This window comes from Actinia tenebrosa, unplaced genomic scaffold, assembly GCF_029948245.1.
Source record: "Actinia tenebrosa isolate PJP-AT-01 unplaced genomic scaffold, QUT_ActTen_1.0 PGA_scaffold0__85_contigs__length_37466705, whole genome shotgun sequence".
NCBI classification, from domain to species: Eukaryota; Metazoa; Cnidaria; class Anthozoa; order Actiniaria; family Actiniidae; genus Actinia; species Actinia tenebrosa.
This window is the reverse complement of record NW_028292569.1, coordinates 30,915,851-30,943,349: the sequence shown is the minus strand read 5'-3', so window position 1 is coordinate 30,943,349 and position 27,499 is coordinate 30,915,851. Positions and strand designations below refer to the sequence as shown.

Genomic DNA, 27,499 nt, shown 5'->3' with positions numbered 1-27,499 from the left:
TATCCATCGATCCCTCCCAGAACCACTCATCAAGGTTTTTATGCGATAACTAAATTAGACTTCTAAAGGATATTTGTCATGGTATTCTAATGGAAGTATATCCACTATAGGTTTATCATTAACTCTTTCATAAGTGTCGTCCTTAACCGAACGTTCATTAAGACTCCGGCAATTGCCAAATTTTTAGGCCTAAATATCAGTATGGCCCAGGTTTCGGCGCAATACCATTAATGTCAATAGTATTTATGGATCAAATGTAGGTCTTTAGACGGGTTTATTTCTCATAACTGCGCCTACATTTTGAGAAATTCCCTGCTGACACATGAGTAACATCTCTGCTTTTCTCCTTTCTTCTATGGGTTTCCTGTGGTTGGTGTCAGAAGTGGGATGCTCTTTCTCAACTGCATTCGTCTTATGTTCAAAACAAAGTGATTCCGTTAGTAATTTTAAACCTTCCAATGACGTAGATCTTGCATTTAGGATATGTATAGCGTCATGTCGGTCATGTCAAAAGCTATTAGACTTTCGCAAAGTCCGCCGCACTGTGTGAATTTTAACATCGGAAGATATATGACTCATTAAATATGAATGAACTATATTAGCTGATCTTCGCGCACATCGTTCAGATATCGTAACTTAGTGGTCGTTCTTTAAGATCTAAACCCGGCTCCAAGATGGCGCATTCATATTCCGCTTGGTTTTAAAATAAACACGACATTTCTTGCCCACACGGAATACAAACGTGGGAACATCGGCTCCAGAAGCAGTGGCAGATTTAGAGGGGGGCATAGGGAATTCAATATATCGAGGACCCCCTTGATAGCAGATATATGTATGTGTTTATCAGCGGTCAAGTGTGACGTCATAGCCGTTTGTTTTGTTGCAGGTCAACCAACATGGCGACCATGTCTTTTATCCTTGTGCACTGAGACGTCATAGCCGCCATGTTGGATGACTTGAACAAAAGATTTGGTCTTGGTGTCTTTTGTCATGTCAACCAACATGGCGGCCATGTCTTTTGTTCTCATGACAAGACATGCACGCCACATGTATTGACTTCTCCCCTCCCTAGGTATTTTGTTCTTGTCCCAGTTATATTCTATACTATGATTAAATATTAATGACGTTTTTAAGTAAATAAAAATGGTATCCCTTCCTACCCTCCCCTCCCGAAATATTTCAATCGTGTCCCCAGTCTCCCTTCGGGTTCATGCCCATATATGGTATAGTGGAAGGTTGATCTTCCTCCTTGTCGACTGTCATGGCGGATGAAGCTGGGTTCTGACTTCGACACCAAAATCACCGTATTTCTACGGTACGAATAACCTCTAAGACCACACAGTTATAACTGTGGACTCTACAACAAGCTGCTGGATTGATTCAATCTGAATCTAATGACGACGCAGTCGTTATCTGTGTACATTTGACTAGGAATTCCTAAAGTTTTGAAAGGACTTGGACTTGTACACGATGTCTTACTTCAAGCAGCTCGTTAGCAAAAAGAAAAGACGATTCAGGGAAGGTGGTTTCGACTTGGACTTGACTTGTATCCTTTGTTTTATTTGCGGAGTGGAATTCGCTCCAAACAACTATTTTTCTAGCTCATTTAATATGTACAAGAATGCAACTCTAATACCTCTGAGAACATTTATTCCTCGTTTTTTCCTTCCAAAGTACGAATCCCAAGAGACTAAAAATATATCTCCTTTGAAAAATTTAATAGGAAGATGCTTTAATTAAGCTGTTGAGAAGTGTTATTGATGTATTCGAGGTGTTAAAAGTTGGTTTTCGTACTTTGCTTGTGTTAATGATACACGTTTTGTCTGAAATGTTCACATGTCACGCTTTCCGATTATAATATCACACCACTAAATACCGAAACGTATATATATATATATATTATAAATAATTCCTAGTTTTCTTTCTTCTTTTATACTTTATAATGTATATTAATAACTTTTTATACTAAGAAAAACGACAGAAGGCTGAAAATTGTACTTTTTTGGTTACTTCCGCCTTGGTACCGAACAATATTTGACCAAGTTCTCACATTATTTGACTTTACTATATTGATTATCTTATTTATTACAAGACTATATCCTCTTAATCGCGTAAGAAAGTGAAAATTTAAGCGCTGAAATATTTTGGCTTGTTATAGAAATAGTTATGGTTTAAGTTTTCAGTCTTGTAGCCTCGCATTTGCTGATTCGAGCGAGGAGGGACTGTTTCGATTTCCGTTGAAATTGTTTCACAACTCCAAATGTGTACCAAAGATTCGACCGGAAACAAGAAGTGTAACTCTAACGATAACATATAATTACTTTGTATTTTGATTTCATTTACAAGCTACCTTTACAATCAATCAACTATTAACTTTATTTAAGGAGGGTGACATGTAACAGTTTTAGCTGACAAAACCCTGTCCTTCCATTTCCTCTTTGGTTAGTAGAATTAGTTTGGTTAGTAAATTATGTAACTTTTGCTTACCTTAAATTTATTCTGCACCAGTGTTCACAATGTCTTTTCTTTCATCACTGCTATTATTAAGGAATGTAAGATGTGCATACATGTCTGTACTATGATATAAACGCGCTGGGAGCTGTAGAGCATGACAAGAGTAAGCTTAGGAACACAAGGCGTAGATGAGCATGATTGTGTCTCTGTCCTTTAATATAAACATGGTAGCTTACCCATCAGCATGTAAAGTATATCTCAAATATTTTATAAAGTACTATGTAGGGGAACGTTAAATATTTTAATAAAAAAAGGATTATTATAATTGAGAAAATGGGGGGCCTTGAAATTTTAGTGTTTCTGAAAAGTGGATTCCCCATCCCCCTGCATAATAACTCCACACAGAATGTGCATGCGTTTTATATTTGTACAAATACACATATCCTTAACTCAGTCCAGATATCAAGCCCAATATAGTTGCAATGGGATTTCCATCGGAGAACATTGAAGGTGTTTATCGTAATCACATGGATCAAGTATACAGGTAAAGACATAAAGGACATTGTGCAAATACTAATGAAAAATACTAGAGGGATACCATACATTTGTGAAAAAGTTAACTAAGATAATTATACAAATTAGTGCAAAGGTTTGTAGTCCTACCGGTCTACTATGATATGCACTCTAACATTACATATATGATATGTGGCTGCATTTAAAACTGAATCACGTCATGCAATATTCATTATAAAATAACTATATAAACACCCCTTTTTAAATGGTTGGATGATTTGCTTTATGAGGCATGCACATTTTCTATGTCCTCATTCCTTTCCAAAATAATGGCTGTTTATAAAATAAATAAATAAATAAATGCCTTCTATGCTGTGTGCAGATACAAAGCATTTGGATATTGGCAAAACACTCTGGAAATGTTGAGAAATACTTCCCCTATTATACTTCAAACTTCTCCTATAACATATTTCTAGTGTTCTGCCAATCCATAAAGTAATTTACACACAACACGTGAATGCATTTTCTATTTCTTCATTCATTTTCTATTTCTTCATTCATTTAGAACAGCATTATAAAAGCGTAGCATGTTGAAGTCATGTGTTTCTCACATTGTTTACCAGTGATGTGGTAATAATATGCAACAATTAGTCCATTATCATCGGTTGTATATCTTATGTATGTTCTTTTTTTTTTGTATTTTTCTAGATTTCTTGAAGTCAGACACAAAGATCATTATAAAGTGTACAACCTGTAAGTAGTCCAAATATTCAAGAACCTTGAAGTTAAAATATCAAACACATTTAGTGAGAAAATATAAACTCAGGGCTTAAAATAACAGCTGATCAGTCGCCAGTCATCATCACAGGCCAAATTAGTTTTAACTGTGGGTCAACATTACTGGTCAAAATGACTGACAAGGCAAAGATTCGACTGGAGAAGTCCCAGTTCTGGCCTGATGTTGCTCGGTGTCCAGCCATCATTTCAAGTCCTGAGACTAATTGTTTTCCAAGGTCATGATGACTCATAATAGAAGTGCAGGACTGACTTTAGCTAGACTACCAAAAACAATCGTCTTTCTAGTGTTTCTGATTTTTGAAATATTTTTATAATGTCCTAGGTGTTCGGAGAGGCAGTATGACCCGTCTAAATTTCATCAGCGAGGTAAGGATTCATGGTACAACTTTTTGTTTTATGAATTTTGCTGATGATGGATTGTAATGGTGTGATGACGTTGGTGATGATGACTGATTGTGACTGATTGTGACTGTGATGATGATAGTGTTGATGAAGATATGATGATGACTGATGGTGACTGTGATGATGATAGCGTTGATGAAGATATGATGATGACTGATTGTGACTGTGATGATGGTAGTGTTGATGAAGATATGATGATGAATGATTGTGACTGTGATGATGATAGTGTTGATGAAGATATGATGATGAATGATTGTGACTGTGATGATGATAGTGTTGATGAAGATATGATGATGAATGATTGTGACTGTGATGATGATAGTGTTGATGAAGATATGATGATGAATGATTGTGACTGTGATGATGTTAGTGTTGATGAAGATATGATGATGACTGATTGTGACTGTGATGATGATAGTGTTGATGAAGATATGATGATGAATGATTGTGACTGTGATGATGTTAGTGTTGATGAAGATATGATGATGAATGATTGTGACTGTGATGATGATAGTGTTTTTGTTATTGTTTCAGTTGCCACCTACCCATTTGATGACCACAATGCTCCACCATTTGAGCTCATTAAACCCTTCTGTGATGATGTTGACGAATGGTTAAAAGCTGACAAGAGGAATGTTGCAATCATTCATTGTAAGGCTGGCAAGGTATTTAATGTATTTTATTGTTAAATAATAAGCTTCAGGTAAACAAGTCCTGGAACCTCATGGAAGCGTCAGATCATGGAACAACTCTCTTGACTAAAGGACTTGTTGTTAGCATTAAAGTCTGATTGTTGTTGATAATTGATGTTGTTGATGATATTGATGGGGGTGGTGGTGATGATAATGATGATATTGATAGCGCCAATGATGATGGTGGTCATGATGATGGTGATGAAGATACATGATGATACATGGTGCAGTGATGAAGGTGGTAATTTCTGTTGGTGATGGTGATGTTGAAGATGATGATAATCTTAATAATGATGCGAATACTCATCTAATTGATACTCGTCACATTTTTATACCTACAGGGGAGAACAGGAGTAATGATTTGTGCATACCTTCTTCACAATGGACATTTCAAAGACGTGAACCATGCTCTAGCATATTATGGTAATGCCCGCACGAGAAACTCCAAAGGAGTGACCATCCCAAGTCAAAGACGTTACGTCTACTATTATGACCACCTGCTGAAACACAGACTTACATATGAGCCGACAATGGTGTTGTTAAAAGCATTGGAAATAGTAACTATTCCCAACATGCAGAATGGAACATGTTGTAAGTACCAAAAATATCTATTTTAAAAAAGGTTGTCGAGGCAATAGGCCATACGTCAGTCCAAGATGGAGAGGAATTATTGGCATACGTCTAAACACGAATAATCTAGGTGTTTAGATGGTTTTGTTGACTACAGACATCACTAAATACCTCATTTCATCAATAACCTGTGTTCTTGTAAAGGATAATACTTGGAAACACTGGTCATTCCAGCTACCAGGTATTCTTGGATCTCATAATGACCTACTGTATCTCTTATTGGTTATCATCTTATTCTATCGCCATTGGCTCTCACAACCTTTTCTGACCTGGGTGTTATACATTGTGGAAGATACATCATTCTCTATCTGCTGGGAATTCCAATCTCACTTCATAGAAGGGAAGCTTGAATTTTTTCTTGAACTACATTTGGCTGTTTGTTGTTGTGTATTCAGGTATTCATAAGAGTGGTGGCATTTTTATTGTACAATTTACGATAAAAAGGTTTTTTTCATTTATTTTCTTTTATTATTTGTCAGGTCCTTTTTTTATTCTTTGGCAGTACAAAGTAAAAATCCACCAGTCTAAAATAATAGAGGTGAGTTTTTAGGCTTAAAAGTTTGAATGAACTGCATGAGGACTCACAGTCAATTAGTAAGAAAACCGTGAATACTTAAAATATGTCTTGAATGTCAATCATCTGGTTCTGACCAATCACATGTGACAGTTAATTAGTGAAACGAATTCATTCTCACATGCAATTGGTCAGAACACAAAACTTACCATTCCAGTCTCTTTTTAGGTGTTCACAATTTTCTTACTTTGACTGTAAATAGCTAATATTTTACTACCATTATCTTTAAAGTGCGACCCTAGAAGTTTGATGTCTCGTTTGCTGACTAGCATTTTAACAATTGTCAATTAAAGAACTGATATGACATTCTTGGGACTGTTACTCGGTGTCTATAATAGCAAGTGTTCGCAATAGCAAGAGTTAATTACAATCATTTCTTTGTCAAACAAATGTTTTTTGCTTGGGATTTTGCTCCTGTTTGCTATTGCTATTTAGCAAGTAGTCTGCAAGGCAAGAGTTGACTGTACATGTATTTAATGATTCTTACTTGATTTTGAATCCTTGTGTTGTGTTGTAGAGCTCAAAGAAGGGAGACAAAAGTATTCGTCTAGAACTCTCTCCACCTCTACCCATATGTGGGGATATTAAACTAGAATTCTTTCACAAAGAAAAGTTCAAAAAGGTTAGTATGATTTTTTTAGCCTGATCAAAGTCAGGGGATAGGCAACTCATAGTTTAAACCCTGTAACAACCTCTGGGCTGATCTAAGTCAGGGCACGGCTAACTCACAGATCGAACCCTGAAACAACCTCAGGGTTGATTTAAGTCAGGCCATTGCTAACTCACAGATCGAACCCTGAAACAACCTCTGGGCTGATCTAAGTCAGGGCATGGCTAACTCACAGATCGAACCTTGAAACAACCTCAGGGCTGATCTAAGTCAGGGCACGACTAACTCACAGATCGAACCCTGAAACAACCTCTCGGCTGATCTAAGTCAGGGCACGGCTAACTCACAGATAGAACCCTGAAACAACCTCTGGGCTGATCTAAGTCAGGGCATGGCTAACTCACAGATCAAACCCTGAAACAACCTCTGGGCTGATCTAAGTCAGGGCATGGCTAACTCACAGATAGAACCCTGAAACAATCTCTGGGCTGATCTAAGTCATGGCATGGCTAACTCACAGATCAAACCCTGAAACAACCTCTGGGCTGATCTAAGTCAGGGCACGGCTAACTCACAGATTGAACCCTGAAACAACCTCTGGGCTGATCTAAGTCAGGGCACGGCTAACTCACAGATCTAACCCTGAAACAACCTCTGGGCTTATCTAAGTCAGGGCATGGCTAACTCACAGATCTAACCCTGAAACAACCTCTGGGCTGATCTAAGTCAGGGCATGGCTAACACACAGATTGAACCCTGAAACAACCTCTGGGCTGATCTAAGTCAGGGCATGGCTAACTCACAGATCGAACCCTGAAACAACCTCTGGGCTGATCTAAGTCAGGGTACGGCTAACTCACAGATTGAACCTTGAAACAACCTCTGGGCTGATCTAAGTCAGGGTATTACTAATTGTTATGATTCTGTTTGTCCTTACAGGAGAGAATGTTTCAATTCTGGTTCAACACATTTTTCATCAGTACTGCTTATACTAATGTTGATACGGAGAACAAAGATGAAGAATGTGACCCAACCTTGTTTACATTTAATGACAAAAACTCCCCCGAGGATAGGTGGTTTACACTACCCAAGGGCTGTATAGATAAAGCGCATAAGGATGAAAGATGTAAACTATTTCCAGTGGATTTTAAGGTAAAAAATGTCAAAGTAAAAGGAATATTCTGAAAATAACAAACGACACTTGGTAAACTTTTGAAGTTTTTACTTGACATGTTGCAGCAATTATTTTTGAATATTGTTACTGCATTTGCTTCTTTTAAATAAAAAAAATTATGATATTTTAGATATCTATGAAAGCAGCTTTATCTATGATGATAATTGACTTTGTTTAGAGATGGTGGCGTGTGACAGTCGGAATAATAATTAATGTAAATTAATTAAAATAAATGATAATTGTGGTCCTCAATGTTTAACTTCTCTGAATGAGACGGGACCACCATTTTACATGGTCATTTGAGCCACAGCAATGGTCTAACCATTTGCAGATACTTTTTAGAACAAGGCAGTACTTTCTACTTAGATATTATAAAAATCTAAGTGTAGGTTCTGCCGAGTCTTGAACCATGACCTCATTCACAATATAGTATGGTATATGGGAAGCACCGGTGGCGTGCGCTGCTAATGCGCCCCCTCTCACCAATGCGGCCCAAGTTCGAGTCCTGCCTATCTTGATGTCATATGTGAGTAGAGTTGTTTGTTGGTTCTCTCCTGCTGCTTCGAGGGTTTTTCTCAGGGTTCTCCGGTTTCCCTCCCTCCTCAAAAATCAACTTTTAAATTCTAATTCGATCTTTGGGCTTTCACTTAGTTTGGAGTCTAGCTCTGTTGTGATTGTCCCATGCTGTGATACAACAGCGAAAAGCTTTGTAGATTTTTTTAAATATGGTGCCCAACCAACCGTGCCAACCAGCTGAAGCTTCGTACAAAATTATAAGAAAACTTAATTGTATGCACTTTTTAATCTTTTTTTATCAGGTGAAGGTATATTTCTCTGAGGTTGGTGAACGAGAGAGGCCAGTATATGAGAAAACATTGCCAGTTGCTGAAATGAGAAAACCAAGAAGGACTAACCACAGATTAAGACCATCATCTAATAAGAATTTTGATGATGCCAGCAGCGGCAGCTGCTATCCAATGGAAACAGATGAAAAATCACCATTTAAGAAGGTTAATAGCGAGAGCATTGGATATCAGACAGAAGAGGAAGATGATACCATTTCAGATACCGACAACGAAGAGACTTGGGAACAGGAAGGAACGATGGTTTGAAATCTTCGGAATGACAGGTCTGATTTTGTTACCATACATGTAATTGTCGTTATAAGGTTCCAAATCCATACAAGCAAAACAAAAAAATGCTCGTCGATTTTCCTATTGTTTTATATCCTCTACACAGAGTGATTCTATTTAACCCATAAATAGATATTATTACTAATAGATAATAAATAAATAATAATAAAATTGAAATACTGTGTAAAGGGAGTATGTAATTGGAATTTACATTTTGGAACAAAGTTTTTGGAACTTACTTATATTTTTGAAGTGAGAGAAGAAATGCGAAAAATGACTAACTATGAGTAGGACTCAATGGATAATTTTGACGATATGGTGGCCATCCTTCCAGCGGGCAAAATAAAACAAAAATCATTAAGAATATAAAGAGTTTCATGTATTTGTCTCTTTTATGGGTTAAGGTGATGGATGTGCCACCTTAATTTTTCTTTCGTTTTATTTTCTTATGGTGAGCTGTTAATATCAATTGGGGTTATTATTATAACAAAGCTTTATTTCCCCCTTGGATGCCCCATAATGCCTTGTGATTCTAGATGGCTGCCGTATCATTGAAGTTGTCCATGGCATATGTACTCAAAACGTTCGGGCTGATCAAACTCAGGGCACAGCAAATCCACATATTGAATTGGGATTTAGCTTGCTGTGCTTTGGGATTAAGAGAACCCAGAGAAAAACCTTGTATTCCCAGGCAGGGGCGTATCCAGGAATTTTAGAAGGGGGGTGACTATTACAAAGGTTTTACCAGGAATTCGAGTTAAAGGGGGGTGACTGTTACTAACGATGTACTGAGAAAGTTGAGCGAGAGGGGGATGACTAGTCACCTACTTCACCACTCCTGGATCCTGAACCCCTGCCAGGGAAGTACCCGTTATTGCTTTCTATCAGTTATATATTTTAACTACTTATTTCTGTTAACAAACATTTCAAATGCTAATTATTGGACGTTTACCATTTAATTCCATTTTATGGGTCAAGTAAAATCACTCTTAGAAACATTTTACTAAATAGTTAAGAGCATGAGCCAAAAAGCTTGTGAAGAAAAATGTCTTTTATTTTTATTTTTTCTTATTTTAATTTTGTAACAAAATAATCTAGAAACCTGAAATTCCTGTCATTCTACTCTAACCGTCAACACTCGACTTTATTTTATTCTTTATTTGTGTAAATATACTTTTATCTTTTAATTTCTCTTTCATCATTTCATCTCCTTGAATAGCTTTTTTAGACTTTCAATACTAGAACTAGAACTAGAATTGGAACTGGAATTCTAGAATTCTATTGTTTTTGATTTGTAAAGTTATTGGTTGACAAACTCTAGTGTTTTATGGTTAGAGTAGAACGATAGTAAAACATTTTGAAATGTATAAGTGAGTAAGAATAGAAGTTCTGACCAAAATGTAAAAATCAACATTTTATTGATATACAAATGTACGTTAAGCCTTGTTGTTATATTTTCCATACAATCTACTTTTGTCTAATGTCAATATTTCTAGTCTTGGTCATTATCAATATTGTTATTAATCCATATACTTGTCAACTCTGATCATAAACTCTCTTTAATGGACAGATCCAGGCAGGGTAGGTTAGAAATATATCCATGCTTCTACCTATACGACTCTTATTCTTACAGAAGTGTCTAATATCAGAGAATAAAGGCTATTCTTGCTGTTGATTGTCAATCAATCTAGCATGGTTAGCTGATCAATCCAGTAGCATTCAGTTGTTACTTTCAAGACTACCTTTATCATGGATTCTGTGCTCAACATTCTTGTTGAATTTTATGTATAAGATAATAATTTAACACACAGTCTCCTTGATTTTGGTGTGCAACCTGTAACAAATCAAACACAAAGATCTGATTGAATATTACTACAAGATGATGAGGAATAGACCAATTGATGGTTTTCAACCATTCCCAAGAGAATTAAATGACAAGACATGGCAGCCATGTTGGAGGATATAACGAGAGAATTCATTGACAATTCTTTTGTTAAGTTCCTCCAACATGGCCACTGTGAAAACCATCAATTAAGATTAGGCCTAAGGTTTTCCCATTTCAGACCATGTGTCATTCTCTAGAAAAAGATTCTTTGTTTGAGTTGTATCCATATTCATGTGTCTTCTAGTGCACAATGGTTAAACAAAGAAATGATACTCTAGAGAATGACACATGGTCCTAAGACAATATTGGATTTTCATGGATGCAGTATAAAATGCTATTTAAATTATCAATTTTCTATTAAATCACTATCCAATAGATAAGCAGATTTTTTAACATGAATGTAAAAAATCACATAAACTTGCATTTCATTGACCTGTACATAGAGTGAACAATTTATTTGCTGTTTGATTTGTTTAATTCAGCTACGGGTACAGTACCTAGATGCAAAATCTCTCTATTCATGGCCGCCACATTAGCATGTATGTATGAAAAGTCACTGAGATAATTTCAGTTCAAATCTGTGAAGGTAGAACATTGATCCCAAGCACTTTTCAAATTTTAGTGCTGTCTTGCTTTACTCTCTCCTTATGACCAGCAGTTGCTCTTCTTGGTCTTCTTTATTCTCATATGCACCCCACCTCCCTTGCATTATTTTGGTTCTGATCCAATACCATCAACAATTTCCCAGATCCCTTGCCATTCCTTTGAGTATCATTTTTTACATTTACCTGCCTACTTCTAAGATAAAAGGCAAACGAAGAATAATATTCCCAAAAGAATTGAAATGGCTAGAATTTCTCAAGGGCGGATCCAGTCAAAATTTTAGGGGGGGGGGGGCTAATTGAGTTTAGGGGGGGCTAATTGAGTTTCTTCCGTCAACACAACCGAAAATAATATAAAAAAGCATCGTTTTGTTCTGCTGAAGGGGGGACTTCAGCCCCCCTTTGCCCCTCCTGGATCCGCCCTTGTTTCTCAGCTACAGACTGATATACTGGCTGTAAGCAATAAAAATGTGGGAATAATAAAACATGTTGTATAACATCCATGCAGTGTGAGTGAATAAAATGACTTGATATTTTTAACTTGTGGATACATGAAGGGTAGAAATGAGTTGTTGTAATGGGTCTCAATATGCAAATGTGTCACCCCCTCCCTCCCTCCCTCCCTCACTATTGTAGAATGTTCACTTATTTCACACTGTAAGTAAATAGCAGCTATTATAGATGCATGCAAATGAGACAATACTGGTATGATTCTTAAACAAAATAATTTCTCATTGCAGGCTCAACTGTAATAACAGCGATTGAAATCAGGGTTGACTTGCAACGAAACTGCTAATTATTTATGATTTATTTTATTTTAAATTTTTATGGCTTGTGTCAGTAACATAAATATATTCAAAATTCTTTAATATTTACAATAGCATTAAGAAAACAGAAAATTATATGTTGCAAAATTAAGATTTTTCATTGCAAGAGATGACCTAAGTCAGATGTGCATTACAGTGCAGTAGTGATCAAAGAACAGCACACAGGAACCCAGGCTGTTCATTGTACTGTAGTTGTCAGCTAATTTTAGTTCCTTCGTCCTCAGGCTGATTTAGAGTATTCTGCAGGCCTATTTTATCATGGCAAGTACTATTACCATCAGTTTTGGTATTTAAAATGTCATTTTCTGAAAGTTCATTGTTTTTGACAATCGTGTAGCCTTGGAGAGGAGTCGTCTCATTATCCTTGGTTATGAACTCTGTGTGCAATGGCTCTTCTCCCTCAGTGCCTTCATCGTTGCCTCTGTCAGGGACTTTATTGATTTCTGTACTATATTCATTTTCTAGTTCTTCCTCGACAACATTCCTATCATACTCTACCCCCTCAAGTATAGCGCCTTCTAGTGATTTCTTTACGTCCTCTTCGAATGATTCGTGTTGTTGTCGATCTTCTGGATCGAAGTATGGATTCAGAGGATCCTCCAAATTTGGATTATAAAGCAAGAACAGCAAACCTTGCACACAGTCTTCTAGATCGTTTTGATCTGTCCAATCGTCAAATAAACTCAAGCAAACGTCGCCATCTTCTTCCTCGCTGATGTTTGGATGGTATATCCTCGTCTCGCAACAAACTTTTGGTGCTTCTTTCGGGTAATTTTCTATTTTAACTTTGAAATTAAACTTCCCTCTCTTGTAGTAACCATCAGTTGGTTTAATTTCGAGATGAAACTCTGTCACATCGTCTTCGAAGTCTAGAACTTTTGCTTGATTGTTTGAAAGTTTTTTGACATTTTTAAGAAGACGATGAAAATCTTGAGTGAGCGGAGTGAGTTGACCACACATTTTATGGTTGTATATCGGCTATTCTCCTGTCTTTTTACCTCGCTGATGGATTGTATTTCTAGATTTCTTTCTTTCCATGTAAGTAAGTTGCTTGTTTGTCGTAAAATGAATCTTGCAAGCCGTTAAAAAGACAAATATACTCCGGTTGAGAAAATTACATCAGAAAGTTTGATGTAATATATGAAACAACTTGCAAGCTTTGACATCTGTGGTGCAACCGGAACCAAAACAACTCGTAAACGACCAATCACAGGAGAACATTCTTGAAAACCGGAAATAAAGTTACACCATATGATGCAATCGTCAGAAATAGGGGTTAATACCCCCTGTGGAGTGTTAAAATGATAAATGGTATAATAATAATAAATAATTTTTAAAAATATTTAAGATGCCACTTTCATTGACTCTATTATTCTATTTTTTCGGACACATAGCATTCTTGAGGGATATATTGCTTTTGAATTTATATTGAAAATGAAAAGAAAAAAAAAAATGATAATAATAATAATTAAAGGAAAAGCAAAAGACGATAGAGAAAAAAAATATTTAAAAAATGGAATATAAGATATAAATGAGAAAAACGGAATAAAATGAGAATAAGATATGAGGAAAAGAGGTATTAGATTCCAGTTTCCCCTCGGTGTATATCTCCCATCATGCAATAGGTAGATGCTCGTGTTTATATTTTTTACTTCCAGGAAACAACGCATGAAACTCTTAAAAACTGTCGATAAAGAGGCTTTGATCTACTGATTTTCTCTCTTACACTCCAATCTACTCTATGCACAGTATTAAACACACGGTAAGGAAATTTCAATCGCAATTTCGTGTATAGAGAGTGAATGTTGAGACTTGCAAAACCAATGAGGATTTCTACATTTCTTGAAATTAAGGACAGTCTTCAATCCTTCCTCTTATAAATCGTGCTACGTGTCTTCCTCTTCATAAATCGTGTTATGTCTAGAAATTTGGTATCAGCCTTTTCTCAGGCTTTGAGATTTTATTATGGTGAGATTAAGATCGTTATAATCAACTGAATAAGCATGACACATGGCTAGCTGCTGTCATAATTGTGGGTCTATCAACCTTAAACTTAAAATGAGCTCATTATTTCAAACGTTAACATATCTATACTGGATAATATTGAATCATTAAAATCACATAAGATTTTAAGTGAATTTAGTTGGCTATTGCCAATTAATCAATTCAAAGCTGTGCATAATATTGATATAATGCTGGTCCTTTTTTAACGTTGTCCTATTTCAGCATTTGATCGATGCCATGTGCCCATCATTCCCTTGATTATTTTATCCTTTTTTCGTGTATGAAAATGTTTATAGTAAATATCTTTATCTCAGATTGTGAGAATGTTATGTAAAGGGTAATATAATTATAAAGGAAAGCAGGTATTTGTGCAAGAATATAATATACTGAAACTTGTATAGTAATAGTATAGTAATTGTATAGTAACGTATAAAAACATATTCCTAGTCACCACAGCAAGTATAGCAGTGGCCCATATATCTCAACGGGATCAAACTGAAATGATGTGAAGGCATCTCTGGCAGCCACTTTACAGTCCATATATGACCCCAGAGCACTGAGCTCTTACCAATTGTATCTATTATTAATTATTATATTATTTTTTCAGATTGACACTTTAAGCAACCAGATGTTCAAATTAAAAGAACTGCAATAAGCTGTATAGCTTCTGAGTCATATAAAGATGTATATGCATCAAAACCAGCAAGATACACCCCAAGATGGATGGGTGGAAGTAAAATGTCTGGGAGCTGGAGGATTTGGGACGGTAGTGTTATGGGAGAACAAGGTAATCAGTGTTTGATGAAGACTTTTATCATGGGTCAAGAGTTTTAAAATCTTTTATAGATATTTTGGAGTTATTGAGAGTGGCATAGGGGTAGTGAACTTGGGTTTTCCATTTGAGGTCTCTGGTATTAGTTTTGGATTCAGCATCACATGGATTCAAGGGTTTTCTTCAATCTGGTTTCTCTGGTTTTCCTTCTTCTGCAACACACTAAACTCCTATTCCATTTCAATTTAGTCGTGCCCTAACATAGGTTACACCAGCAGTTGCTTTAGGGTGTAATGAAATGGAAATTAGCTACAAGCTTATCAATCATATCATTTTTGTAAAAAACTTTTTGCACAAAATTTTAATCAGGTTATGAAGGAACAAATAGCAATTAAAAAGTGCCGTCTTGATCTCAACCCTCGAAACAGACAAAGATGGCAACAAGAAGTAGATATTTTGAAGAGACTTGATCACGCAAACATTGTGAAGGCCAAGGAAGTACCAGCAGCCCTTGATGTGCAAGAAGGAGAGCTTCCACTGATGGCCATGGAGTACTGTTGTGGTGGTGATCTCAGAAAGGTTACTATGTAGAAAAAATAGAACTTTAGACCATGTCCCTAGAGCATCAATAGGCCTTTAAAAACAACATGTAACACAGGAGAAATGGCTTTGAATACAAAATCGTATATATTTTATAAGGATTTGTGAAAATGTGTCATCCAGCACATTTTCCTATACAAATTCTTATAAAATATGCCATTTCTCCTGCATGTATAGTCAACATTATGAGCTAAAACTTTGCCTTCTTACTAATATTGAGGTGCTCTTTCGATTTCTGGTGTTCATTTTGACACACCTCTTTTTACAGGGGGTAGGATCACGTGACCCGTTGTCGTAAAAGGCCTATTCTTTGTTTAACCATTGTGCATGAGAAAACAAATAAATATGGATACAACTTTAACAAAGTAATCCTATTCTCAAGAGGATAACATACTATATGGGGAAACATTGCTCCCAAGCTGTCACTTCTAGAGGAGAACCGGTGAAAAAACCTGTGAAATTTCAAAAATTCACATATTCATATTTTTTACCAGGATTTTCATGCTTTCTTACAGGTCTTTCATAGCTATAGGTTGGCTTTTGTAGCTCAGTTGCCAAGTCGTCTGTAAATCTAACATATCAACTAATCTGCATTATCATTATTGTCATTTAGATTTTGAATTCACCTGAGAATATATGTGGAATAAGAGAATCAAGTGTAATTAATGTTGCTGCCGACATAGGTATAAAATATATTTTTGTCTCAGATTGCTTGTGTGATTTTAAAAGTCAGGTCACAAGATTATTTTGAATGTTATAAATTGATAATGTTCAAATGACAAAGTCAATTATAATGGCTTTGCAATTTCTGTAGCATTTCAAGGAACTTAAGGAGTATCACTTCTATTGCTACTTGCACTCAATGGTATGGTATTACATTACAGAATACTCCACCCCCCCACCCCCCCCCCCACCCCCCACTATTCCTGCTGCATGTCCTGCATCAGAGTGCAAGACTAGCTAGCCAGGGCTATAAATATTAATTTCACCTAATCAAATCTATCTTTTCTCTTTCTTCCCATGTAGCATGTGCCATCCAGTTTTTGCATTCAAAACGTATAATTCACAGAGATTTGAAGCCTGAAAATATTGTTATCAGCTATGAAAGTGGAAAGGTGAGTTATAAGTCCCACTTATCCCCTCCCTCCTCCCCCGATTACAAGCCCCCTCCCTTTCTCCCTCCCCCCTGATAATAAGCCCATCTAAAAAAACTTGTATAAGCCCAGGCTAATTATAAACAGAATTCTACAATATATCAACATCAACATTAACCACCCAAAGGTTCAAAGGTTTTTATATAAGAAGTGTCCTGTACCCTAGCAGTACTCAGGTGAAATATAGTTCGAAAACCTCAAATTTATGCCACCATTACTGCGATTCCCAGTCACACGCGACCAAGTGAGACCAAAATCACAAACGAAAAATTGAGTTTTAGTGGATGTCAATTAAAAAGGTTTCTTAAACATGTCTAAGGATTCCGACTCCGAATTTCAAATGTTTAACTGCAAACTATCAGTATTGACTTATCCTATCTTGAAGAAACTCAAATTATAGCCATAGCGATAGCTTTGCAATCAAGCGTTAAAGATTTGGAGCCAGAATCCTGTGACCATTTTTGAGAAAATATATCCAGAGTGAGAAATTCACAGTGACAAGAACCATGAGATAAGGACAAAGATTTTTGCACATTTGCATGTGTACATGTGAGAATTTACATCGGTCCTGGTGTAGAAACCAATAGAAATGATAGAAACCCTTTTGATTGACGTCCACCCAAATTCAACTTTTCGTTTGTGATGAAGGTCTAGTTGGTCGTGTGTGACTGGGAATCGCAGTAATTTTAACTATAATGTTATCTTAATGTATTGGTGTGGTTTAGTGGTAAAAAATACACTCGTCTTACTCTTCTTTCATTTATTTGATTGCGTTTGAGAGAGAGTTCCTAATAAAGGACAGATTACAATTTAACGATAAGGCAGAAAAGGATTAAAGCAAACGGAAAGCAAAAGAAATAGGAAAAAATACTTACAAAACGATGTGTAATTTAAGACGGTCGGTGTTGAACTGAAAAATTACTAACTGAGCTTGAGTGAACTTAACTTAGTCTAAATTATGCACATATTTTGTCTGGAAACAAAAGGCGAAAAATGCACACGGGAAAACGCGTAAAATTCCAATCTAGCACTAACATAATGTGTTCTTACCAGGCGGTCTACAAATTGATTGATCTTGGGTATGCCAAACAGCTGGATCAAGGCAGCGTGGCAACAACCTTTGTTGGTACTCTTAGATATCTGGTAAGCATGCAGAATACAGTAAAGGGCTATTAAAAATACTATATAATTAAATACTTGATGTATTACCAAATGAAACTGAAAACTGGAAAGTCCATGAAGAAGATAACTTGATTATTCGTAAGAAAAAAATACCAGTACATGTAATTACCAATAGATGTTGATACATTACAACCGCAGTAGAAATATATATTTCATATTTATTCTCATACATCAGGCCAATAAACCACCTAATGTGTCCTTGAAGTCTCATAATAGACTTGGTAGCTCAGCATGGCACCGGAATCACCAGGGCACAGGTTCAAATCCCGTTCAAGACTCAGAATTTTTCAATTTGAAGCTGCATAAGTTGCTTGGCATACTGTGAGGATCAGCTCAATTTGATATACATGTATATACTACAGATTTCATTGCAGTGTGGCACGCATTAAAAAATTCGTCTGTGAATTTGCCTACGAGAGGCTGTGACTCCGCCCACTTGGAGTCGTGATTTTGTCTGCATTCTTTTCTCGGCTATTCCCATGCAACGTTCAATTCGAAATTATGGCGGCGAGTAGAAGGTTCGAGTTCCAAGTTGAGTATGGAGGCGGGGGAAGTTTTCGAGCAATTTCTACAAATTTTCCAGGAAAGCATCATGTTATGATATCCCCACCACTTTCAACAATCTCATCTATGACGAGAGATCTCAAATCACTACTTATGCTCTTCCCCTACTGTAAACACGACCAAGTTGGCTAATGTCCACTGTGCATTTCACGAGAAAGGAATGCAGACAAAATCCAACTCCAAGTGGGCGGAGTCACAGCGTCTGGTAGGCAAATTCGCGGATGAATCGAATTTTTTAATGTATGCCACACTTCAATGAAATCCGTGGTAGTTGTGTCTTGTCAGTTTGGACTGGAGAAAATAATTAATTATAGTCAAACCATGGAGGTATGTCAAACTGCCATTGTTGCCAGACAGTGACTGGACATCACAAAAATTTGGCAAGAGAGATGTCACTAATGGAAATGTTTTTTAAATATTTGTTGAACCCAGGGATTTTAAGGTTTTTGAAACTTCTAATAGTGGTCAAGAAAAGTCTTGCATAAACCTGCAAACATTGTAGTCATAGCAAGTTAATTGATTACTGATGATGCCCATTTGTATCTTATTAATTCCTTAAGTCATTTATTCATGGTACTGTGTGTCCATTATCTTCAGGCTCCTGAGCTACTGGCAGGCAATGGTAGCTACTCCAAAACTGTAAGTTGATTTGTTATTAGTATCCTGACTGTATTTATTCACTTTTTTAAAATCTGTAAATTATTAGCATACTAATTGTGTATGGATTATTTCAGGTAGACTATTGGAGCCTTGGTACAGTATTATTTGAATGTATCACTGGAAAACGCCCTTTCCCAGACCTATTTCCTGTTCACTGGTATGATAATGAATATAATAAAAAATGTATTTGTAACAATAGCTGAACTGCATCCCTTTCACCTCTCTATTGACCACAAACTATACCCCTTCTTATTCAACTCATTCATATTCATGAAGGAAGCACCATAGAAGTCATAACCACTTAGAGATATGTCATTCTGATACAAAAATATATTATTTTATATAAGTTTTAATTTGTCCTCTTAATCTTTGGTTACTGGACACAGTTTACATAATTCAATATAAACAACAAAAGACCTTATAAAATACAATGAAGTGAGAAAAGAATAAATTAGCTTTGCAGTACATTCAAAAAAAGATCCACATTTTCTCAGAAAAAATTAAACTACCCTCTAACTTCCTCCATCATTCATTCGATGATGTATGACCCACAGATTACCCAACTTATGATACTTACCTGAACTCAAGCCAATTTTGTTTTTTTCTAGGCATAAAGTAATCGGACTCAAGTCAACTAAAGATATTCATGCTTATTATGATGTTTCAGGTATGAAAACTTACTTCACTGACGACAGTTTTGTTCATTTGGAAAACAGATTTTCTCATGTAGTATAACATTACAGACTAGATGTCTTAGGATTTTTAAAATTTGTTACAGGTTAATAGTAACACCAACTATGAGAAAATTTCACAACTTTAAATTAAAGTCTATTTTTTTCCAGATGAATTGAAGTTTTCAGATGTATTTCCATATCCAAATTCTCTCTCAAAGTAAGTTATTTTGAAGGGGTGGGGAGAGGTCAGGGGCTGTGTATCGTATCCCCTTCCTCCTTTTATATCCCTCCCTGGTGGAGCTGTAAATCTTTCTATGGAGAATTACTTGATGTGTTGACTGATAGATTTGTCGGTAATTCACTATTATAGCAGTCTGTCTTATGTTGCTACATAGTTTGTGGCTCTTGTGTCGAAATTTACCACTAACAGGGCCTCATAAATGGTGCATCAACTCCTTAAAAGACCTGTACGCAGTCCCTGGTTTGGTACCTTTATCTAATACTGGAATTTATGGCTTGGATTTTTTTAACTGTAAAAAACATCTTTCAGGTGTTTTCAAGATAAATTTGCAAGTCTTTTGCGGCTGCTACTGTTGTGGGATGCAAAGCAGCGGGGTGGTGAAGTCAAGGAGAATGGTTCACCAGAATGTTATATTTTATTACAAGATATTGTATATACTAAGGTAAGAAAAAAATTGAAAATATCTAATGTATTGTATTTATTTCCTCCTTAGAAGGTTGTTGAGGGTCTGAGGAGGGTATATATTGTGTAGTTCCATAAAATATACATACCTTCCCATGGAGGGGGATTAGAATTTCCGAGGGGTGGGGAGGGTCTGAGGGTCTTTGTGTACCAGTAGTTCCAAAAAATATCTGTACCTCCCACCCCTCCCCACTCCCCCCACAGAAGAGGCTTGATGTATAACTTCCCCTATACCAGAATCTATTTATGTTTTAATCATACTTCCTTTTTTTAGGTCATACATATATTCTGTGTCTTTACCTGCACACTATTAACTTATGAAGTCACTCAAAATGACAAGTAAGTGTTTTTGTCTTGGGATCCCTGTGTTGTCTTTACCACAGGATGCCCAGAACCACAAATATAATGCAATGTTATTCATTCCTCAGGCTTGATGATATTAATGTTAAGATTTATGAAGACACAGGCATTGCAGCTGAGGATCAAGAAATTATTACTTCTGCTGGGGAGGAAGTATCAATGGACTCAACAATGTTGGACTTCATTAATACTGATGTAAGTATCATTCTATTATTGAATTTTCATTTTTACTTCAAAAAATTATGTTGGAAACTTTGATAGAATTTATTGGTTCATCCCTCAATCTATCCCTCCATTTGTCACATCCCTCCCTCCCTCCCTCCCTCCCTCCCTCCCTCCCTCCCTCCTTCCTTCCGTCCACCCACCCACCCATCCATCCACCCACCCACCCATCCATCCACCCACCCACTATCTATCCGTTCTCTTTTCTTTTATTCATTTATTGGTCTCATCCTATTTAATCCCATTTGATCCCATTCCACCATCTATACCATCTTATTTCTCTATTTACAATATACTATATTTTTTTAAATTTTAGGATGATCCACAGTCATTCTTGTTCCTCATTTCCAAAAGTGAAATCCCGAGATCCCCTCGGCCTCTCTTCACGCTTCCTTCAACAATCAAATCAATAGGTAAGATTATCAATAATCTGTTTGGTCATTATTATTAATCAGCAGAATAAATCTCCTTACCAGCCTTCAGTGATGGACAAACACTGCTGGCCATGTGCTATCGTCCATGTACATTTTCTATTGAAAATTTGCCATTCAGGTGGTAAAACTCCATGCAAGACCAGAAACGACTTGTAATGATAGCAATCTACTAAATATATAAACAAGAAAGTTTGAAAAACCAATTTTAACGGAGTGTATAAATGTGTCTATTTTTGTAGTTACTGAATCAAAGACCCTTCTGTCATTTCCAGTAAGTATTATTCTCTTTCCAAAAGTATTAGTCAGTAATGATGAAAAGGTAAATTATACACCGTGAAAAGATGAAAAAACTTACTGACGTTTCGGACGCTAGTCCTTCGTCGGAGTAAAAGATTTTGCTCTTTTACTCCGACGAAGGACTAGCGTCCGAAACGTCAGTAAGTTTTTTCATCTTTTCACGGTGTATAATTTACCTTTTCATCATTACTGTTTCATTAGAAACACCGACGCAGCTCACACTAGTTTTTAGCTAGTTATATCTTTTTAAAAGTATTAGTCGTTTATTTTGTCATTGATATAGTGGATAAAGTGCAATGCATACTACTGCACCTTACAATATATAGCCCATTTTTGAGATATCATGACCAACCGCATCATAGCAAGGCTGTGTGTGAAGGTGCTCTTGGCAGCACAAAGTATAAAAGCGTTCTTCCTGAGAAGTTTTGGCTTTGACATGCGACTGAACAATATACCATTTTATAAACAAAGTGTCAAAGACAAACTTCTCAGAACGCTCTTATATTTCATGCCACTGTCTTCGCAGGTAGCCTCACTATGGTGTACTTGGTCACATCATCTTGGAAATGGTTTTAACTTTTCACATGTGAAAAGTTAACATATCAAGCTTTACTCTATATGTTAGTGTTGAAGTTGGAGTAGAGAAAGCTCACTCCATATATGGTATGATCAATTCCATATTTTGATTGTGCGGAAAAGCGGCAAACAAAAAGGTTAGCAAGGCTGACGTAGCCAATCCCTGAAAATCAGCTTCAGTTGGGATGTTATAAAGGAAGAGTTGTAGTTATAACACTACTGATGCATCCTTTGTTTTTTATTCGTCTAGGAACAGAAACGAGTTCATGCTGACGCTCTAACATTTTGTCAAGAACAAGTGGGTAGTTACCAGAACCTGTTGCAGGCGCACAGATCAATTCTGTAAGTAGAACTACACTGTATTAACGAATAACTGTCGTTCTGATTGGTTGGGAGCACGTGCATTATGAAAGCACACAGCACGCGCGCGTTATATCAGTTGCATCATTCCTATCCATATAATAACGGTATTGAAATTTGTATTTTATGAAAGAAATAAAAAACTTGCTTGCTGTGCCGTGTGGAGCTGTGCACTTGGGGATTGGCTGAACACTCGAGAAGTGTCGAGAAGCACTCTGCCTACGTGTCATGCTACTCCTAACACATCTCTTTACTGCACACAACACGCTTGCGCGTTTTCTCTCTCTCTTCTTTACTACATTAGAAGATGGTAAAATGACTCCAAAAATGTAGATCTGAAAATCGTCTGTGGAGTTGAGGTATAAGGTGTTGATAGGTTAATAGTTTAGTGGTTTGATGATGGGACGTCTGTGACTGTTGTAAGATTATGGTAGATAATGGTAGAATGATTAGGTAAGGTTTCAGTTTAGATATGAGGTGTTATTTATATTTTAATTTTTATTCCTAATCTTTTTTTAGAAAACAAATGTTAAAATTGAATTCAAAGCTGAATCAACTAAGATCCACCTTATCAAGTAACTGTATAAAACTAGAAGAACGACTTGAATTCTGCCGAGAAAGGTTTGTATTCAAAACCATCTATATTATGCCTAGGAATTCATTTTAGCTCTTGCGAGAAGCGAAGTGTTGATTTGGCACATTTGTTGCGCGCAAGCTGGGTAACGCCTCTTTGAGTAGAAAGTATTCGCTTATTCGCTGTACCACGTCAACGAAAATGAGAGAATACTGAGAAACCAAGTGCAGTCATTGAAAGATTTCGAGTTAAGATAGTGCAAAAACAAAAAAATAAATAAAAATTTAAAAAAATAAATGAATAAATAAAAAGCTTATCTGGATACCGCGGGATTTGAACCCACGTTAAAAATTCTATAATTAATTCCAAAATATAAAACCTGTGCCTACGAATTGCCATACCCTCGAGACATCCGCAGAGCTGAGGCGGCGTATGGACTTCGGACCTGACGGCAATTAAATCCTTCTGCCCTTGGGTGTACGAATTACGCAAGAAAATGTTCTAGCCGAAGCATCAGGGGAGAGACCAGCCGGCCCCCAGACCATAACGGCTAATCCCTTGCATCTCCGCCACGCACTAGGTACATTGATTTGAAAAGTAAAAATAAATCTAGTCTATCTGGCGCATCGTTTTCACGGCTAATGTTGTGTTAATTTCACGAAACCGTGGTCCAGTGGAAAAAACTTGGGCTTCCAAAACAGTGAGTGAGTGTTTATTTTTTGTTTTGTTAGCGCAATTCGCTACAATCCCGGTCTGCAAAAAGCTTTCCCAATATATCAGTCTCCGAGCAGCAGGTTACCACACACCCAGTTTCTCATTCGTTTAGTATCTAGGGCATACAATTCACATGACAATCTTTTTTCGTTTCCTTATAGTCTAGATATTGATAAGGAGTGTTATTCAGACGTTGTGGTTGATATACAAGGTAAAAGACATTTTAAAACTTTTTACATTGCATGTGCTAGGACTTTACAGGAATGAGAGGCCCGCTTCATCAAGATTGCTTTGCGCACTAATTCTCCTAGACGGCGGAGCTGGGGTATAAATTTAATTTCGTAGTTTAACGAGACTGATATGATTAGACATGCATGAACAAAGTAGGCAAGCAAAGCGTAGCAAAAAAGTATCTAAATAAACGAGGTATGAGTCTATTTTGAGTCTTTGGAAAATGAAAATCGTGAGTACACTGTTTACAACAAGGAAGGAGAATGTTTTTAGTTGCATCCGAGAATCTTGCGATCTTTTCGAACCGCTCCGCGCGCCCTAATGTTCTGATGGATTTCAATTTACTTCAATAGGGAATGAAAAGTTGTTGAAATCATGGAAAGAAGCAGAAAAAACGTATTTTGTATTTGATAAGGTAAGATAAGTTGTGAGGCCGTCACAGTCACAGCACGTCGTAACTTTTCCTAACGTTGGAGTTCGTGTACATGTCTAAGTTTCCATGTCATTGAGATAGACCTGATAATAGTTTATGCCTCTTTTGTTCACTGTTCTAGTCTAATGTAACGTCAGTTGAGAAGACTGCTTTAAACGTGCATGCACAAGTACTTGAAATTCAAAAGATACCATTCAACCAATCGCAGACGACTAACCCGATGCAAGAATTGTGAGTATTGGTAGTGATGTTGCTTGTATGTTCTTTACCTTGTCGTAATGTTTTCCAGACTACGTGTCATTCTCTCGAGAATAGTATTCTTTGCCATGTTTGAGTTATATCCATATTCATGTGTCTTGTTATGTGCAAGTGTTAAACAAAGAAATGATACTCTAGGGAATGACACGTGGTCTTAAGGGCCTGAACACATGATGTAATATGTTGTGTGTCGATTAAATGGTTAGGTATGTTGCCGCTCGACAAGTCTACGAAGACCTTAAGCAAAGAAACTTATCGTGTAAGTAAAGAGTTGAAATATTATTCGTACTAGGTTTTGTATTTGTTGTGATGGTGTTTTGTTGTTGGGAATCCAACAGGTTATGATCAAAAGATGGCAGACTGCAGCAAGATAGCTGAGGTTGTTGTGAAATGTTTAACGAAAAGAGAAAAAGCTGTCAAAGATATGTTTGTGCATTTGAGGTAAGACAGTGCACCGTCATCATTATCATCATAAGTCATCATCATCATCAGTCCTCACTATCAGTATTCATCATCATCATCAGTACTCATCGTCATCATCAGTATCCATCATCATCAGTATTCATCATCATCATCAGTATTCATCACCACCATCAGTCGTTATCATTGTCATCATCATCACCATCAACATCATCATTGGTCATCCTTAGCTTCATCATTATCTTCATCAGTCGTTAACATTGTCATCATCGTCATCATCATCATCGTCATCATCATCATCGTCATCATCATTGTCATCATCAGATTGCGGTCTTTGGGAAGGGCTTGTAGATGTTTGTGTAATCGATAATTTTTTAATCTCTATGACAGACGTATTCTTCAATGTACAAGACAAATCCAAGGTATTATTCCTAAAGTTGAAGAAGAAACACGGAAAATATGGAGACACAAAGGACTCGTAACACAGGTAGGTCATCCCTCGTCCTTCTCCTTCCTTCGCCTTCCCTCTTCCTTCTTAATTACCTCCTTCCTTTATTTTTCTTCAACTTTTTCTATAATTTTCTCTATTTTCGCCTTCCCTTTTTCTTGTACCTTCTCCTTCCTTTTCTCTTTGGCTTTTCTTGTCTTCCCAAGCTTATTATAACACCTCTCCTCTAGCAAGAGTGCCATTCCGTAGATACGATCTTAGTTACCGCTGTTTTACAGATCCAGAAACAAAGACAGTACGACATTTGGTCATTGATCAATCAAAAGGTATGAACTGGAATTAAAAAAGGTCATCTCATCTTACAGCGATGTGTTGAGTGTTAGCTGCTCAACTTAGCCAAGTAATTCCAGGACATTTGAATCATTCTAACCTCCCTAACTCTTCTCTCATTTTTACAGACTCAGTTTGATCATGTAACCACGGCAACACGGTATTCATTGGAATCTCACAACAGGTTTGTTCTGTTAAAAAAACTTTTCTTTTTTTTCTTTTTCCCAAAATTCATAAATATTTTTATTATATTCGATATTCTTTTTCTTTAGTGGAAGCGAAGATTCCTCGGAACTCATGCAACAAAGCTACAGAAGTATTGAAAAGTGAGTTCAGCATCAAACTTTAATATTCCAAATACTGGTTGCTATCTTTGTTCTTCCCTCTCATCCTTTCGCCGTTTGTCATGAAAAATTCCCAGCTTTTTGTGACATTTCTTCCAGGTTTTCTGGATTATTTCAGTCTATCAGAATGGAGCACAACCCTGTCACTCCACAGGTAACATTATTTTATTTTCTAATTCCAAATGTTACCGTATCGAAAAAAAGGTTACACCTTAATATTTTCCCCTCCTTTTGCCTAAATTCGTTCTTTGCTCACTTATTATTTTCATTATTTTCTTTTACAGAAGTTGGATTGGAGTTTTCTTGACGTTGACAATGGACCTCAAAACAAGGAAGAGAATTCATAACAAGAATTGACAGACTACGCGCAAAGGAGAGAATTTCCGCAATAAATAACTCAGCGTTGTACTTAGGGCTCGTTAGTAATCAATGAAAAAGACGTTGAGTTTGTCCTTAAAAATCTCCAAAAGAGTTCACTGTTCTGAGAAGCATTTTAATGAAATATATTGCCCAAAGATTGATTACAAAAAACGCTTGTATTTCAAGCTTAGCACTGGTAAAGAAAAAAATAGTATTCAAGAAAATAAAATCCAGTGTACTATGTTTCAATTTAAAATCAGATTATCATATGTAGAGCTGTGCAAATTTTTATCTATCTTTGTAGGATTTTATATTTGTTTTTTTATTTTATATCCACTCGTAGGGCCACAGGTTTGTTAGCATATTGCTATTTAGTGCTACCCTCAGTAAATAAAGACAAAGAGTTTATTATTATTATTATTATTGTAGTCAAGAGCAGACTCTAGACTCTAAAAATATCAATTTACGCGTCATGTACAAACGATAGCAAATAAAATTGAGTAAGACTTTGTAAGGTGTTTTTCAAATGAA

General features: G+C 36.5%; 3 protein-coding genes across 3 annotated transcripts; 2 read left to right on the top strand and 1 right to left on the bottom strand.

The window, feature by feature from the left end:
- Positions 1 to 1,229: 1,229 nt before the first annotated feature.
- Positions 1,230 to 11,303, top strand: LOC116302926 (phosphatidylinositol 3,4,5-trisphosphate 3-phosphatase and dual-specificity protein phosphatase PTEN). Its single transcript, XM_031712343.2, has 10 exons — positions 1,230 to 1,546; positions 2,914 to 2,998; positions 3,676 to 3,720; positions 4,088 to 4,131; positions 4,702 to 4,832; positions 5,201 to 5,450; positions 5,969 to 6,027; positions 6,581 to 6,685; positions 7,613 to 7,825; positions 8,666 to 11,303. The coding sequence occupies exons 1-10, from the start codon at positions 1,471 to 1,473 to the stop codon at positions 8,957 to 8,959; spliced, it is 1,302 nt and encodes a 433-aa protein (XP_031568203.1). The 5' UTR covers positions 1,230 to 1,470; the 3' UTR covers positions 8,960 to 11,303.
- Positions 11,304 to 12,257: 954 nt separating this feature from the next.
- On the bottom strand, positions 12,258 to 13,438 carry LOC116302931 (uncharacterized). The gene has a single exon (XM_031712349.2). The coding sequence runs from the start codon at positions 13,252 to 13,254 to the stop codon at positions 12,490 to 12,492; it is 765 nt and encodes a 254-aa protein (XP_031568209.1). The 5' UTR covers positions 13,255 to 13,438; the 3' UTR covers positions 12,258 to 12,489.
- Positions 13,439 to 13,920: 482 nt separating this feature from the next.
- LOC116302916 (inhibitor of nuclear factor kappa-B kinase subunit alpha) lies at positions 13,921 to 27,477 on the top strand. The gene is made up of 28 exons (XM_031712327.2): positions 13,921 to 14,056; positions 14,906 to 15,085; positions 15,440 to 15,649; positions 16,284 to 16,353; positions 16,697 to 16,785; positions 17,878 to 17,967; positions 19,168 to 19,209; positions 19,305 to 19,387; positions 19,839 to 19,897; positions 20,073 to 20,121; positions 20,455 to 20,587; positions 20,882 to 20,946; positions 21,036 to 21,162; positions 21,506 to 21,602; positions 21,863 to 21,894; positions 22,747 to 22,838; positions 23,376 to 23,477; positions 24,306 to 24,355; positions 24,729 to 24,790; positions 24,930 to 25,039; positions 25,273 to 25,325; positions 25,405 to 25,507; positions 25,877 to 25,973; positions 26,213 to 26,260; positions 26,393 to 26,448; positions 26,537 to 26,590; positions 26,708 to 26,762; positions 26,893 to 27,477. The coding sequence occupies exons 2-28, from the start codon at positions 14,981 to 14,983 to the stop codon at positions 26,953 to 26,955; spliced, it is 2,196 nt and encodes a 731-aa protein (XP_031568187.2). The 5' UTR covers positions 13,921 to 14,056; positions 14,906 to 14,980; the 3' UTR covers positions 26,956 to 27,477.
- The last annotated feature ends 22 nt before the right edge of the window (positions 27,478 to 27,499 follow it).

Bases quoted from the DNA above. Each gene is read 5' to 3' on its own strand.
- LOC116302916 (XM_031712327.2), top strand. From the start codon at position 14,981: ATGTATATGCATCAAAACCAGCAAGATACACCCCAAGATGGATGGGTG. The intron at 19,898-20,072 runs GTATGAAAACTT...ATTTTTTTCCAG, and splicing joins TGCTTATTATGATGTTTCAG to ATGAATTGAAGTTTTCAGAT. The intron at 21,603-21,862 runs GTAAGATTATCA...CTATTTTTGTAG, and splicing joins TTCAACAATCAAATCAATAG to TTACTGAATCAAAGACCCTT.
- LOC116302931 (XM_031712349.2), bottom strand. From the start codon at position 13,254: ATGTGTGGTCAACTCACTCCGCTCACTCAAGATTTTCATCGTCTTCTT.
- LOC116302926 (XM_031712343.2), top strand. From the start codon at position 1,471: ATGTCTTACTTCAAGCAGCTCGTTAGCAAAAAGAAAAGACGATTCAGG. The intron at 2,999-3,675 runs GTAAAGACATAA...GTATTTTTCTAG, and splicing joins CACATGGATCAAGTATACAG to ATTTCTTGAAGTCAGACACA. The intron at 4,833-5,200 runs GTATTTAATGTA...TTATACCTACAG, and splicing joins TTCATTGTAAGGCTGGCAAG to GGGAGAACAGGAGTAATGAT.